General features: G+C 38.5%; 1 protein-coding gene across 10 annotated transcripts in view; it reads right to left on the reverse strand.

The window, feature by feature from the left end:
* The window catches only part of AOPEP (aminopeptidase O (putative)), a 392,900-nt gene that overhangs the window by 321,193 nt on the left and 54,663 nt on the right, over positions 1 to 17,044 (reverse strand). For 9 of the 10 annotated variants that reach the window (XR_011484978.1, XR_011484979.1, XM_070459519.1 and 6 more), the window contains exon 2: positions 3,621 to 4,530. Coding sequence is in view for 8 of the 10 variants with exons in the window: in XM_070459519.1 (XP_070315620.1) it covers positions 3,621 to 4,396 (776 nt within the window). In the remaining 2 variants the exon portion in view is untranslated. Of the gene's footprint in view, positions 1 to 3,620; positions 4,531 to 5,786; positions 5,897 to 17,044 lie in introns of those variants that run through there. The other variant, XM_070459516.1, reaches the window with a different exon arrangement.

Below are 17,044 nucleotides of genomic sequence, written 5' to 3' on the forward strand. Positions count from 1 at the left end.
ACTCAAGGAGCGAGGAATTACGCTCTACCTCCTGAGGGCAGAGTTTCTATGTAACTTGGACTTCTGCACCATGGATTTGGCCATTCTCCCCATTCGCTTATTTAAGTCAATAACTTTTTTATATTAGTGTGGACTCATGAATATTTATTTTAAACTTTGGGTTATCATCTAAACCTATTTTACTTTGTTGCTCAGTTTTGGTCACTAGGAGTTCTTACAGATGAGTCCTTGGACTTTAATACACTCATGCAATTCCGGGTTCTTATTGCTGTTGTTAGAGCACTTCCTTGTCTTCTGGCACAATAGATGCTATAGCTTCATCTTGTATGTTTCCTGCTCTGGCCCCAGTCATTTCTCCAAGAACTTGGTTCCTTCACTGGAGCATGATATTAGAAACGAAGATCTGGGCACTAGGGAGTACTCACTGCTTCTAAACCCACTCAGCTGAGAAACAAGGAAATACATGTGTGTATGCTAACTCTTGCAAACACCCCATATCTATAATTATTTCTATATGCAACCATCTGTATCTGTATTATGCTAAACGTGAGTTCATAGTGATGTCTCCCATTCTAATCCATTTCCACATGAATCATTCTATCCTCTTCCCCTTGCTCATCTGTAATCTCCCACTTCAACAGTGAGAAGCCTGGCTCCCATCATCTGCATCCATTTACTAAATTACTCAATTCCAGTATACATGTAGAGTGGTACCAGAATTGTTAACCTGTATTCCCATGGGAAACAACTCTATCAACTATAGTGCAGTAATTATGTACAGTTCCTTTTGCTTTCAGCCTTACAGATTCAGCTCATTTTTAAAGTTACTTAGGTCAGCACATTTTCCCCTCTACTCTCTTCAATGAGATTGTTTCATACATTTTTAATATAGCTAGATTGTTCCATCACATTTTATAATTTCCTCCTGGGATCCTCTGACCTCCTAAGTGATTATTTATTTACATATTATCAAACAAAATAACAAATTTTATTCTCAACAAACCAGTCAAACCTAAAGGAAATCAACCCTGAATATGCATTGGAAGAACTGATGCTGAAGCTCCAATACTTTGGCCACCTGATGCAAGGAGTTGACTCCTTGGAAAAGACCCTGATGCTCTGAAAGATTGAAGGCAGGAGAAAAAGGGGACAACAGAGGATGAGGTGGTTAGATGGCATTACCAATTCAAAGGACATGAGTTTGAACAAACTCCAGGAGATAGTGAAGGACAGGGAAGCCTGGTATGCTTCAGTCCATGGGGTCACAGAGTCCAAAATGACTAAGCAACTGAAAATTCTCTACAAGGTGTAGAATGAAAGTGGGAAGGGGAGAAGCCACTGTTGGAACTTGAAAGGACAGGTACAAGGTTAGAGTTTTTCTTAAATTTCTGTCTAATATCTGCTTAAAAATGGAAAATTTTTGAAAGCTAATATAATTCATTTTTAAAAATGTATTGAAATCTTTGCTTACAGTAAGGGACATGGTAAAGATCAAAAGTAAGAAACATAGCTCCTTTTCACAATTAAGACATGGATTTTTCCAGGAGCTTTCAGTAACTTTATAGAATATTCCTACTTGTAAAATGGGAATAAAAAGTTTCTCATCCAGACTAAAAATTTATAGTAGGAATGTTGATAGTATTCTGCCATTCAATGGTAAAAATTTAACCACTACTTTCATTTGAAACCCTGGTGATTACTATTCTGCCTAGCAACCTGGAATCCTTGGGCATTTAAGGTCCTTACAGTATCCAAACAGTTACCAGTATATACCTAGATTTATTCTTAAACACGTGGGAGAATTTAGTGACCGTTCATGGAAGATTCATCGTGACTGTAATAAAACTCCCCCCAAAAAAGAAAAAAGAAGGGAGGAAAAATCTTTAAGGTTTAAAAACAAATTTATTATCTCTGTAAGACTCCATAAATGTCATTTACTTACTAACATATAATTACAGACTTCCAAGGATACAGCTTAAACTCTTGCTGGATCATGTATTTATTGAATATCAGAAAAGGAGACATCAAAAGTAAATGCAAGTCAACCCTCAGGAGCAAACTGTGCCCAAGGACCTTTGAGAGTTTCTTTAAGGAAACCAGCATTTATCAGCAACTCATTCCTACTCGACACTTCATATGTAATGTAATTCACAAGTCTAGCCTCTGTAGTAAACACTGAGAGAAAGCTATGTTTGAGACCATGAATGTGTATTTCTTCCAAATACTGTCAATAGTTTCTTCTTCCCCCTTACTCTAATTCAAAAATGAAATATCTGGAAGTATGAAAACTAGAATTTCCTAGTTAAATATTCAGAGATAGCATATTGTTAAATCTTATCAAAAGCTCATCCTTAATCATTTCAAAAAAATTTAAAGATACAATAAGAACATCTATTTTTTTCCTTCACAGACTCCCAAGAATATTCAGTAAGTTATTCTATAAACAAATCACTATGCTTTTCTAGTGATGTAAATTTTCACTACCCTGCACTATCCCAAAGGCTGCCTCAGACTAGCAGAAATAAGACAGGAAGGGAACTCATTCTGAGCAGGGAGGGAGACCAGAGGAGGAGGTAAGACTGGAGGCAAGGAGCGGGATAATGAGAGCTCAAACTCAAGGTGATGCTTTAAAAAACATAATCTAAAAGGTTTTCTTGAGGGGGGTGAGTTAGGGGAGAGATGTAAGGAATTTATCTATACCACTGCCTTCATTAAGGGAGTCCTCTGCTATAAAAGAAGGCGCTAAAAACAAGCTCACAGAGAGGAACTTTCTTCCAACCAAGTCCTTCCAACCAAGCAATAATTACTGTATTGACTCACACAGTACATTAGCACAAATAAATAGGTAAAATAATGAGGAATCAATAAAGTTTGATTTGAAAATTCTCAAATTCTAAAAACCCTAAACTGCTGGAGGAGGAGAAGAAAAGAACTACCTATGTACTCCCCCGAACACTGATGTTTCATCAATTCTTCCTCTCCACACAAAAAATCAGGAGCCCCCTTGGTGTCAAATACCCAGAATCACAGCCAAAGAAGCAAGTGTCAACTCAGCAGGACTGACTGTCACACTCCTCAGAAACAGATCTTCCCAGTGCTTTGAGGGTTCACATTATATAATAACTGACAAAGTCCACGGAGGCATAGCTGCCAAGAGATGGATACAGTAAGAAAGTCACAAAGCAGAGTTGGCTTTATTTGGAAGCACTTTGCCAGGATTCACACCAACCCAACACAGCAGCTATTTATTCCCTCGGGGGGATATGAAGGAACTTTGGGAAAGTATTTGCTCAAAGACACTTATCGTTTCCATCTACAGTACTGAAGTTGCTAGCAGAGATCTCAACAGAGAGCTAAGCTTGAGATTTAACCATTAAATCTGACTTTCAGTCTCCTAACTCAAATACAGGGGCTTAATAAAGTAATCTTTTTCATTTTCAGGAAAGTAATCCTATTAAGAGTTCAGCATGCCTGGGAGTTTACCTGCTTCCCTGAGGGTCGAAGGATTTAAGGGTTAGATGGGTAATGCCACAGAATAAAGAGGAGCATCTTTGCAAAGGTTCATCTCCCAGTGTGTAAGATTAATGACCAGGGAACTGCGGAGTACCCAGATAACCTACCTGCCACTCTGGTCTGAGGTCCATGTGACTGATCGCCCCTGGGGTTTGGTTCTGTACCGTATCCTTATGGCATGAGGAAAGTCAGCAGCTGTCTGAGCCCCTGTCTTCCTGATCTGTAAGCTCCAAGGGTCAGTGTCAAACAGGAGTTCCCCGCAGCCAGGGGCCTGGCTGCAGCGAGCGTAAGAGTCGAACTGCTCCCTCCAGCGATCTGCAGGCAGAGCCGCGAGTTCATGTACAATCTGATTCCTGAGCTTGGGAGACCTTGTAAATTTTTCAATACCTGGCACAGCAGCAACATCCACCTCCTCAACCTTTAACACAGATAAATCACAGCAGTCCAACACTAGCAAAAATTCCTCACTCCCATGATTCCCTGTGTCACAGCAGTACTTTGAGCTAGAAATCCCAGAAGCCTGTTCCTGGTTGTCATGGTTACCATCTTTACCAGAAGTATCTTTTCCACCTTTACCACAGATTACAAAATCATCATATCCTATTTTAGATGAGAAGGTCTTTGTACTTGTCACAGGAATCTGGCAGGGTTCAGGCATCCTAAATCTGCAGGCTTCGTTTGACTCTGATCGGCAGGCTACCTCGGTGGAACTACTCCATTTCTTGAATCTGTTTCCAGTCTCGAAGAAAAGCACTATGGTGCCTTCAATGATTTGACTTTCGAAATCCACATCTAAATCCAGTACATAGTGTTTCACAAGTATGTGGCTGGTGTTGGCCATGAGAGGCAGGTCATCTCGAGAGGGATCCAGCTTTATGTCCATGGTAGTACTGTTCAAGAACTTTGGTAAAATCTCAGAAGGGGCTTCCTATCAGTCCCAATCTTCTAGAGTCATAAATGGCTGCTTTCCAAAAAACACCTGATGTCACAAATTGGGATTCCACAACTTTCAGGCCCCTGGTAAAGAAGAAAAACACAATGAGACAAATTCCCAAACAAGATCCTTTGCTCCTGCAACTGCTGCTTCTGCAGGTTGATTACCTCCTTAAATAATTCCACAGTGTAGTAGGAGCTCATGGCTACAAGGCAGACTAATCTTTTTGACTGACATCAAACAAAACTACATTATGGGTTTCTAAAAATATTTCAGTTGTCAATGGAATAAAAGACGCCTCCGCAAAATCAGAAGAATCATGTTCCTAACTATTATAGTAGAACAGTCCTTGTCTTGGAAAAGAACGATTGTTGGGCAAAAATGTAACTGAGCATCACTGTACCTCTTGTTTTAAAAGATATTAAATGTATCATTTCTAATTTTGTGCATCATAAGAAAAGTGATTGTTTTTCTACTGTGATTCTAAGTAACAGATGTGAATGAAGGCTAAATGGCCTCATACGTTTTATTCTTTGAGAATAATAATTTAATATATACAATGTAACTCCAGGGATTAATGTACTTTTCACATTAGGACTATTCTCACATCAGCACTTCCAGTAAATTACAGGAAAATGAGCCAATTTACCAGGAGTGCATTCGAAGTATTCCTTTGAGATTGTTCACAGAGATTTTTCAAATTTATAGTTAAATACTCAAGGTATATCATTACATCTTAATAGCTGAAAACCCATTAACATTCTGGATAATAGCCTTCTTGTGGCAAACAAAAAGGTCTTCTCATTTGAAAAAAAAAAAAAGTATGCAAATACCTATAAAAGGAAGGAGAGAAATTAAAATGTAGAAACAGATGTTGTAATAAAATACCCAAGTTCTTCGTAAAAGTTCTGAATCAAAATGTAGTCTTATTTTAAAACAGCAATCTAACTAAAAGAAAAATTATTTGAAATTATTTCAATCCCTGTTGTGTACCTAATTTCTTTCAATATTTTTTTTAACCAAAAAGTGAAAAAAAAAAAAAAATGGCAGAGGAAAAGAAATGAAAACTCTGACAAAGCAGAGTTTTTAAAAAATCACTTTTGTATTTCTAAATATCAAGACGTATTCTTTCATCAACTACAAAATATTACTTGTTTGACTTTTCAAGTAAAATTGAGCCCTCCCTTTTTATTAAGTCCTCCTCACTTTCTGTCTAACTTTATCTGCCAATCTCCTAGATTCTTATTTCCTTTCCTTCTAGAATCTTATTCCAACAATTAAAGCTATTGAATTTTCATTTTCTACCTCCCCACAGGCTATTTCCTCATCAAAATCTCACCTAGCCTTAAAAGGAGCTGGCTTCCAGCAGACTTGTACAGTCTGGTTTCAAGCTATTTTCCTTGTCATGGAGACCACAGTCCCTCCAGATCCTTGCTCTCTAGTCAAAGGGCACACTCAGGACTTCTCTGGTGGTCCAGTGGTTACGATTCCAAGCTTCCACTGCAGGGGCCTCCGGTTCGGTCCTTGGTCAGGTAACTAAGATTCCACAGGACTCACGGTGTGGCCAAAAAACACAAAGGCCTGCTCAATAGACTGCTCCCCAAAGATGACCTGACACCTTACCTCCATGCTTTTTGGACTACTGTGTCATACCTGCAGTGCTCCTGGCTCCCACCTTCCATATCTACCTGCCAAATTCTATTCTCCCTCCACATAGTTTAAGTGCAATTGACTCCTGAAACCCTTCCTGCTCCCTCTCTTCCTCCCTCCCCATCCCCCCACTAAACTCTGCGTGTTAATATACACTTTGACTTTTAGAATGATAAGAACTAAGAGTAATCAGGGATGTAAAAGAATAGTCTGAAATCACTTTATGGAGAAGCTGGCACACACTTTGGGCTTCACAGGTGCTGCTAGTGGTAAAGAACCCGTCTGCAATGCAGGAGATGCAGAAGAAACAGTTTGATCCCTGGGTTTGGAAATCCCCTGGAGGAGGGAATGGCAACCCACTCCAGTATTCTTGCTTGGAGAATCCCATGGACAGAAGAGCCTTGCAGGCTACAGTCCATAGGGTCACAGAGAATCAGACATGACTGAAGCGACTTAGCACCCATTCATGGCACACACTTTAGTCCTAGAAAAGTCAATGGGCAAAGGAAATAAGCTAGGGTATTTGCCTTTTGGCGTGAGAACTGAAATTGTCATATTATTTATAATAAACTTCAGTAAAGCTACTGTCAATACTTATGTAATCAGAAACAACAGATTGTTAAAGCTTGACCCTGCTGGATTTCGGAGTTGCTATAACATACTATTTTGTTGATTGGGCTATTAAAACACTGGTTTTTGTTTAATTAAAAAATACCTGGACACACACAAAGAAACCTCTGAATCAACTAAGAAAAGGGTTAACTTGGTAGCTGTCTAAACTATGAAATTTGAAAAAGAACACATTAGCATTTGTAATAATATAGATAAAACCATTTATTATCTAAACTTAATAGATTCCTAATGTGAAAGTTAATATAATTTAACAATAAAATATGTTGTGTAGAGTGGTTTTTACCACTTTTGTCCCTGGTGGCTATCCCCAGGCTACCTTAGAGCCCTGCCCATCCAAGTCTGTTAATGTCACTTTGTCTGTCAACCTAACTGGAAATCTTTTAGTCCTCTTTATGAGATTTTTTAAAAATTGAAGTGTATTTGACTAAAAGTATTATATATAAGCTATAGGTGTATAACACAGTTATTCACAATTTCTAGAGGTTATGCTCCATTTACAGTTATTATAAAATATAGGCTATATTCCTTATATTGTATAATATATCCTTGCAGATTATTTTATACAAAATAGTTTGTACCTTACTCCTTTACCCTTATGTGCCCCTTCCCCTTCCCTCTCCCCACCCACAATCACCAATTTGTTCTCTATATCCATGAGTTTGCTTTTTTTCTGTTATATTTACTAGCTTGTTGATTTTCTTCAGATTCTATATATAAGTGATCTCTCACGGTATTTGTCTTTCTCTGTCTGACATTTCACCTGGAATTATACTCTCAAAGTTCATCCATGTTGCTACAAATGACAAAATTTTTATTCTTTTCTATTGCTGCATAGTACTCCATTGTGTACATATATATATATATACACACAAATATATATATACATATATACATATATATACACACACCACATTTTCTCCCATTCAGTAGACTGGCTTTTCATATAGATAGATAGATAGATAGATAGATAGATAGATAGATAGATAGACAGACAGACACAGACACCACATCTATTCATCTGTTGATGGACATTTACGTGGCTTCCATATCTTGGCAAGCGTAAGCAATGTTAATAAGAACACTGAAGTGCAAATATCTTTTCAAGTAAGAATTGCCGTTTGGATATATACCCAGGAGTGGAATTGCTATGGTTGTCCTATTTTCAGAATTTTGAGAAACTTACATACAGTTTTCCACAGTGGCTACAACAATTTACACTCCCACCAACACTGTGCAAGAGTTTCCTTTTCTTCACCTTCTAACCAATGCTATTTGTGTTCTTTCTGATGACAGCCATTCTGTTAGGTGTGAGGTGGTATTTCATTGTGGTTTTGATTTGCATTTCCCTGATGATGATGAGTGATATTAAGCATCTTCTCTTGTAATCATGTTGCTTGTTTTTTATGTTGAACCATATGAACTGTTTATATAGTTTGAATATTAATGCTTTATTGGTCACATCATTTGCAAACATTTTCTCCCATTCAGTAGGTTGTCTTTTCATTTTGTTGATGGCTTACTTTTCTATTTAAAAGCTTTTAAGTTAAATTAGGTCCCATATATTTATTTTTGCCTTTACTTCATTTGGGAGATAGAGCCAAAAAATAAATATTGCTATGATTTATGTCAAAGGGTGTTTTGCCATGTTATTTCTTCTAGAAGTTTCATGAGTTTAGGTCTTACATTTAGGCCTTTAATCCATTTTATTTTTTTGAATAGTGTTAGAGAAGGTTCTAATTTCATTCTTTAACATGTGAATGTCCAGTTTTCCCAGCACAATTTATTGAAGAGACTCTTTTCTCCCTTGTATATTCTTGCCTCTTTTGTCATTGACTAATTGAATATAAGTGCATTACTTTAGTTCTGGGCCTTCTATCCTGTTTCATTGGTCTATATTTTGCTTTTGGGCCAATACCACTGTTTTAATTACGGTAGCTTTGTAGTATAGTCTGAAGTCAGAGTGTGGTTCCTCCATCTCTGTTCTTCTTTCTCAAGATTGCTTTGGCTATTTGTGATCTTTTGTGTTCCCATACAAATGTAAAAATTTTTTGTTCTGATTTTGTGAAAAATACCATTGATATTTTGATAAGGATTGCATTAAACCTGTAGATTGCCTTGGATAGTATGTCATTTTAATAATATTGATTTTTCCAATCCACAAACATCTGCTTGTGTCATCTTCAATTTCTTTCAGCATAGGATTTTCTATGAATAGTATCATGTAACCTGAAAACAGTGACAGTTTACATTTTTTCAATTTGTTGATGTAATGTATTACACTGATTGATTTGTGGATATTGAAAAATCCTTGCATCCTTGGGGGTAAATCCCACTTGATCAGGGTGTATGGTCCTTTTAAAGTATTGCTGGATTTGGTTTGCAAATATTTTGCTGAGGATTTCTGCACCTATGTTTCTCAGTGATATCAGTATGTAATTTTCTTTCTGTGTGTGTGCATGCTTAGTCACTCAGTCCTATGTGACTCTTTTGAGATCCCGTGGACCTGCCAGGCTCCTCTCTCCAAGGGATTCCCCAGGCAAGAGAATATTGGAACGGGTTGCCATCTCCTCCTCCAAGGGATCTTCCTGACCCAGGGATTGAAACCATGTCTTCTGTGACTCCTGCACTGCAGGTGGATTCCTTACCTGGAAACTCAGCTGGTAAAGAATCCACCTGCAATGCAGGAGAATTTGATTCGATTCCTGGGTTGGGAAGATCTGCTGGAGAAGGGATAGGCTACCCACTCCAGTATTCTTGGGCTTCCCTGGTGGCTCAGATGGTAAAGAATCCACCTGCAATGCAGGAGACCTAGGTTCAATCCCTGGGTTGAGAAGATACCCTGGAGAAGGGAATGGCAACCCACTCCAGTATTCTAGCCTGGAGAATTCCATGGACAGAGCAGCCTGGTAGGCTATAGTCCATGGAGTCACAAGAGTCAGACATGACTGAGAAACTTTCACTTTTCCTTACCTGTTAAGTATTTGGGTGTGTGATATCTTTATCTGGTATCAAGGCAATGCTGCTTTCATAGGATGAATTTGGACGTGTTCTTTCCTCCACAATATTTTGAGAAGTATAGGTGTTAACTCCTCTCTAAATATTTGGTAGAATTCACCTGTGAAGCCATTTGGTCCTAGACTTTCTTTGCCAGAAGTTTTAAAATTACTTATTCAATTTCATTGCTAGGAATTGGTTGATTCATATTTTCGTTTCTTCTGGTTCAGTCTGAGGAGATTATATTTCTAAGAATTTGTCCATTTCTTCTAGTTTATCCAGGTTATTGGCATAGAGATGGTCACAGTAGTCTCATGATCTTTTCTCTGGTGTCAATTGTAAGTTCTTTTGCATTTCTGGTTTTATTAATTTGGGCCCTCTCTTTTTCGATAGGTCTAGTTTATCAATTTTGTTTATCTTTTCACAGAACGAGCTTCTAGTTTCATTGATCTTTTCAATTGTTTTAGCTTCTATTTCATTTATTTCTGCTCTCATCTTCATTTCTTTCCTTCACTATCTTTGGGTTTTATTTGTTCTTCTTTCCCTAATTCCTTTAGGTGTAGGGTTAGGGTTTTGTTTTATTTTTCCTATAAGTTATGATATAATTTTCACCAGGTTCATTGAGATATAATTCATCTACATTTTATTTTTTCCTTTCTTTTTTCTTTCCCAAAGTATAATTGATCTACAATGTCATGTTACTTCCTACAACACAGCAAAGTGATTCACTGTGTGTGTATATATTTATATATATACACACACACACACATATACACACACACTTTTATATTCTTTTCTTTATATATATATATATATATATACACACACACACATACATATACACACACACTTTTATATTCTTTTCTTTATGGTTTACCATAGGATATTGAACATACTTCTTCTGAACTATATTGAATATAGTGCTATACAGTAGGTCTTCGTTGTTCATCCATTCTATATATAAAAGTTTACATCTGTCATAGGGATAGGTTGTTTATTTGAGATTTTACTATTTCCTAAAGTAAGCGTGTATCATTATACAGTGCCCTCTGAGAACTGCTTTTGTTATGTCCTATAGGTTTTGGATAGCCATGTCTTCATTCTCATTTGTCTCTAGGTTTTTCTTTTTTTAATTTCCTCTTTTATTTCTTCAGTGAGCCACTGGTTGTTCAGCAACATATATATAAAATTGTTTTAAGGTGCTGATCTCTTAATTTCAAATGTATTTTAATAACCCAACATTTGTATTCTTCTCCCCTCATGATTACTATTTTTGATTATCATTGTGCTTAGTTGCTCAGTCATGTCTGACTCTTTATGACCACATGAACTGTAGCCCACCAGGCTCCTCTGTCCAGGGAATTCTCAAGACAAAAACACTGGAATGAATAGCCATTCCCTTCTCCAGTGGATCTTCCCAACCCAGGGATCAAACCCAGGTCACCTGCATTGCAGGCAGATTCTTTACCATTTAAGCCACCAGGATAAGCCCATTTTTTTAATATCATGTTTTAAATCTAATTGTTTTGTGTTTCCTTAACTGCTTATTGTAGACATAGATGATTTTACTAGTTTTGTCTTTTAACTTTCCTAGTAGCTTTGTGCATGGATGATTTCCTACCTTTATAGTATGTTTGCCTTTATGATGAGTTTTTCATTTTGTAATTTTACTTGTTTCTAGTTGTGGCCTTTTCTTTCTCATTTAGAGAAGTTCCTTTAACATTTGTTATAAAGCTGATTTGGTGGTGCTGAATCTTTTTAGAGTATGCTTGCCTGTAAATGTTTTGATTTCTCCATAAAATCTGAATGAGAGTCTTGCTGGGTAGAGTATTCTTGGTTGTAGGTTTTTCCCTTTCATCACTTTAAATATATCGTGCCACTCTCTTCTGGCCTGCAGAGTTTCTGCTGAAAAGTCAGATGATAGTCTTATGTAAGTTCCCTTGTATATTATTTGCTTCTTTTCACTTACTACTTTTAATATTCTCTACTCTTAAATTTTATCATTTTAGTTACAATGTGTCTTAGTGTGTTTCCCTTTGGGTTACTCCTATATGGAACTCTCTTGGCTTCCTGATGACTGTTCCCTTTCTCAGGTTAGTCTTCAGCTATTATGTATTCAAATATGTTTTCAGCCTCTTTCTCTTTTCCTTCTGAGACCCCTATAATACAAATATTAGTGCACTTGATCTCAGAGGTCTCTTTAACTGTCTTCATTTTTTCTTTTATCTGCTCAATGTCAGTGATTTCCTCTATGCTGTCTTCCATCTTGCTGATCCCATCCTCTGTATCATTTAGTCTATTGTTGACTCCTTCTAGTATATTTTTCATTTCACTTATTGTATTCTTCATCCTTGTTTGGTTGTTCTTTATATTTCTCTTTGTTAAACACGTCTAACTTCTCACTTTGTAAATCCATTCTTCTTTCAAGTTCTTTGATCATATTTGTGATGATTACACTGAACTCTTGCTTGGTTAGATTACCAATCTGGAGACTTCACTGAGTTTTTCTTGAGTTTTATCTTATTCCTTTGTCTGGAATATGTTTCTCAGATACCTCATTTTGCCTAAGTTGCTGTCTATATTTTTACTTGTAAGGTTAATTATGTTTCTTGACCCCCAAAAAAGTGGCCTTCTGTAGGAGCAGTCCTGTGTCCCAGTGGTGCATCCTCCTCTCATCATCCAAGCTGTGTGTTCTAGGGGTTGCCCCATGAGGGCTGTGTGGGTCCTTCTGTTGTGGTAGGCTATGTGGGTGGTCTGGCAGTCTTGGTTGGCCCTAATCCACTTGGTTGCCAGGCCCTGTGCTTGTGTGGAGGCTTCTGGCAGATGGTTGGCTGGGCATGGTCACAAAATGACTGACTGCAGAACCCCAGGGGACTCTGGGGATAGTGCAGAGTCAGGGTTCAGAAGATTCCAGGGCTGTTGATTCCCTACTGATGGATACAGCCAGGTTCTGGGATTAGTGTTGGACTACTGGCTCTCAGAGCTGGGTCCTGGAGTTTGCCTACATGGCCCAGGGATCCCAGAGCTGGTGTCAGATCACTGGTGGGGAATGGCTGGTTCTTAACACAGTGCATATGGTGTATGGGATGTTTCAAAGCTTGGGTTTATATGCCAATAAGCAGGGACAGGACCCAGAAGGTTTCAGGGCAGAGTCTGGCCTGCTCTAGGCAGGCTGGGTCCAAAGGCTGTGAGATCATAGCTTTCTTGTATCTGGTGGGTGGAGCTGGGTCCTGGCCTCTGGTGGGCAGGACAATGCCTAGAGGCACGTCCAGAGGTGGCTGTGGGCTCAGGAGGTCTTCAGGCAGTCCATCTACTGAGAAGTAGGCCTGTATTCTAAACCAGTTCATTGCGTCGCCTGAGATGTTCCAGCACAGGTGCCTACAAACTGTTGGGTGGAGTCAGGCCTTGCAGCTAATGAGCTAGAGGAAGGGTTCCACAATGTTGCCTACCAGCACCAGTATCCACACAATAGCAGCTCCCCAGTATGACTGCCACCGGTGTCTATGTCCCCAGGGTCAGCTGCAGCTACCCCTGCTTCTCTGAGAGACCTCCAAAACCATGGGTACATCTGGTCCACGCTTCTATCAAATTACTGCTTTTCTGCTGGGTCCCAGAGCATATGAGATTTTGTGTAGTAAATACTTTAAGAGTGAAGTCTGTTTCCCACTAGTCCTTTGGGACTCCTGAAATTAAGTCCCACTGGTCCTCAATGCCAAACGCTCTGAAGGTTTGCCTTCCTGGTGCAGGAACCCCAAGCTGGAGAGCCCAACATGGGTCTCAGAACACTCACTCCTGTGGAAGATCCTCTGCACTACAATTATTCTCCAGTCTGTGGTTATAAGAGTTGATTACACTATCTGCCCCTCCCTATGCATCTCATTGTGGGTCCTTCTTTAGATCTTAAGTTATAGAAGATCTTCTCTGATAGGGTCTGATCTTTTCCACTGATGATTGTTCTGAAAATAGTTGTAATTTTGGTGTGGTCATGAGAGGAGGTGAGCTCAGGGTCTTTCTACTCCTCCATCTTGGCCCCCATCTGTAAACATCTTTCACTGGATTCTTGAGTATACTCCATAGACAGGCAATTCTAAACCTTTTCTTCTTTTAAGTTTCCAAATCCATGCCTGATGACTCATCCTCAGTTGATTAATTTGTTCTCCTACCTAACTGTGATGATTTTGAATCCCTGAAACTCCATTATACCTCAAGGATTTCCAGTTCTCTATAATTAGTGCCCTCTTCCTGATTCAGTGGAAATATATCGCCTTCTCCAGATTCAGAGAAAACATAATAATCCCTTCTCACCAAAGCCAGTTCTTTCCCCCTGCATTCTAGCTTTTGGAGTCTGAGAGAGAGAAATAAACAGAACTCTTCTTGCGAATCCAAATTCTGAACATACTGAGAAACAAGATAGGGTATGGCAAAGGGAGGCCAAAGTATCACATTATTGATGAAAACTAAACTGAACGATATGACTTGGTGTGGAAGTCAAAGGTACCTAAAAACCAAATCCTCAAGTTAGATTGGTCACAGGCAATGATGGATCAGGTCAAAGCTCCCAAGAGAGCAGGTATCCTCAACAGGTAAGACTCAGGGCCTGGAGACATAAGAAAAACAGTCCTTTGTGGTCAGGGCTGCTGCCCAAAAGCAAAAGAGAGGAACTGAGCTGAGCAGAGCACACCTAGTTGCTTCTTTCAAAATTTACCAGAATAAGTCACTCCACCTACCTTAAAGGAGAAGTAAAATGACCAGGAATGTTACAGTGATTAAGCTCCCTCCACAAGAAAAGAAACCTCAGAAATGGAGAAGTATTTTTCCCAGCACCGTCCCTTTTCACTAACTTGGAATGTTGTTTCATTCGACATTTTCTGTTGCCAACATATGTCCCTCCCCATGCCTCCATCCTATTACCAAGGTTTCAAACACCTCCAAGGCCACCACTTTTTAAAACAGAGCATTGCAACATACACAGATATCAAAGCATTATACACCTTATACACCTTCAAGTAATACAATGTTATGTGTCAATTAAATCTCAATGAAACTGGAAAGAAAATATGCAAGCAAAAACCACATCTGGTCTGCTGTGCTGTCCATTTTAACTAGTCTACTTCATGGGATTCTCAAGCTGAAAAATTCCTTAAGGTTCTCTTCTAACACTCTAGTTTTACAAATGAAGACAATAACATCCAGAGAGTAAAGCAATTTGCCCAAGGTCAATTTCTGATGCTTTTTCACTTGCTTATACTTTTTCTTGAAATTCTCATCCTCCAGCTCTCATGACCATTTCCTTTACACTGTACAAGTCATAAATCAAATGCTAAGACTCTCTTCCATACTCCCACTCTATCTTTTTTAAAAAATTATTTTCTTTCAGGTTTGTGGAATAGAATCAATACAGAATATAATAGCTTTGGGAGGGAAAGGAGAATTTTTAAGCAAACCCAGAAGATTCAAAAGATCACCATTACCTTTGCATGGTTTCCAGCCTAAGTTACGTATAATGTATAAGTCTACTAAAACCCTGTTGCTTATTATACTTATTTCCTACTTGCCTTGGATTTATGAATCATCTAAATATTCCTCTGCAAGTAAATAACTCTCACTGGCATCAATCAGGGTCACAGTTCCACATTTAGGGAAGAACTGAACTGACTGTGGTTGCACACACATATATCTGGCCACCTCGAAAGGCCTCTCTCAGCAAATAGTAACCATATTTCTAAGCAGTTTGTTGACTTCAGCACTTTTTGCTATTATTGTGTTTCAATTTTAAATGCCAGTCCATCTCACTAAAGCATTTTTCCATTCTCTGTCATAAGCCATAACATAAAATTCCCCCCTTTATCAAACCCAAAGGTTAGTTTCCAGTGGCTAACCACTGCTGCCTCTAAAATGAATGTACTATGTGGTTTGTGTTTTAAATGCTTAAATGATTGTCTCAGCAACACCATTAGAGGCTTTGAAAGATTTAATGTACAGCAATATTTTTCTTAAGAAAGGTGGGTGGTGGGGAGTAAATAGGAGAGGATTAAATACTAATAAATAGAGCTATGGCACAGCAAAGAAACTGTCTTATCACCCTTAATCACCAAAACAGAAATGAGCACATTTACAGATGTATGAAACAGATTCCATTCTGGAACCCTCCAAAGCCCCATTCTCCTTTCAAGCTACAAAGCCCTCTGTACCACTCTCATGGCCCTTAACTTATCATGCCTCGTTTTATACTTACCCCTATCCTCCAGCCATCCTCCAAAGGTCTATAAAGAATTTGGGACTCCTGATCTCCGTGTTCATGACCATGTTAAGTAAAATACCCTAGATATAGTAGGTTCTCAACAAATATCTGTGGAATTTGACATCTGAGGGCATTCAAGGTCTAGTTATTTACAGAACATGAATTCTGGTTTGCATACATTCTAGAAGAAAGTTATTACTCAAACATCATCTTCCAGATAGCTCTCATCTCTTCTCAGGATATATCTGTACTTCTTTCTGCCACATCTCTTTTCTTCTAGGCAACTCAGGGGAAAAAGAGAGATTTTTACATATGTGCTTACTATGTAGCATTGGGCATACTGGGAATGGTTACAAAGTACTTAACTCTACAGACTACTTGTTCAGAGGAAGACAGTTTTCTTCTACTGCCAGTGTGTTCATTCTTTAGGATACAGTGATTATTCTTAATGACAGTCAGGAATTAAGTTACTGAAGTATACTGTTTCTGGGGATGGTTCCTCAGACAGTCAAATGCATATAGTAATAGGAACACAGCTTATTGATGTGAAATTTGCTAATTTTAGAAATAGAAGGAATCTTAGAAGTACAAGATTCATTATTTATGAAGTACATTATATGAAGTACAATTCATTACTTATGAAGTACAGAGGTACATTATAGGGGACTGGAATGCAAAAGTAGGAAGTCAAGAGATACCTGGAATAATAGGCAAATTTGGCCTTGGCATACAAAATGAAGCAGGTCAAAGGCTAACAGAGTTTTGCCAAGAGAATGCACTGGTCATAGCAAACACCCTCTTCCTCACCACAACAGAAGACTCTACACACAGACATCACCAGATGGTCAATACCAAAATCAGATTGATTATATTCTTTGCAGCCAAAGATGGAGAAGCTCTATACAGTCAGCAAAAACAAGACCAGGAGCTGACTGTGGCTCAGATCATGAAATCCTTATTGCCAAATTCAGACTTAGAATGAAGAAAGTAGGGGAAACCACTAGACCATTCAGGTATGACCTACATCAAATCCCTTATGATTATACAGTGGAAGTGAGAAATAGATTCAAGGGATTAGA

The sequence above is a fragment of the Odocoileus virginianus genome, chromosome 31 (genome assembly GCF_023699985.2).
Source record: "Odocoileus virginianus isolate 20LAN1187 ecotype Illinois chromosome 31, Ovbor_1.2, whole genome shotgun sequence".
Classification (NCBI taxonomy): Eukaryota; Metazoa; Chordata; class Mammalia; order Artiodactyla; family Cervidae; genus Odocoileus; species Odocoileus virginianus.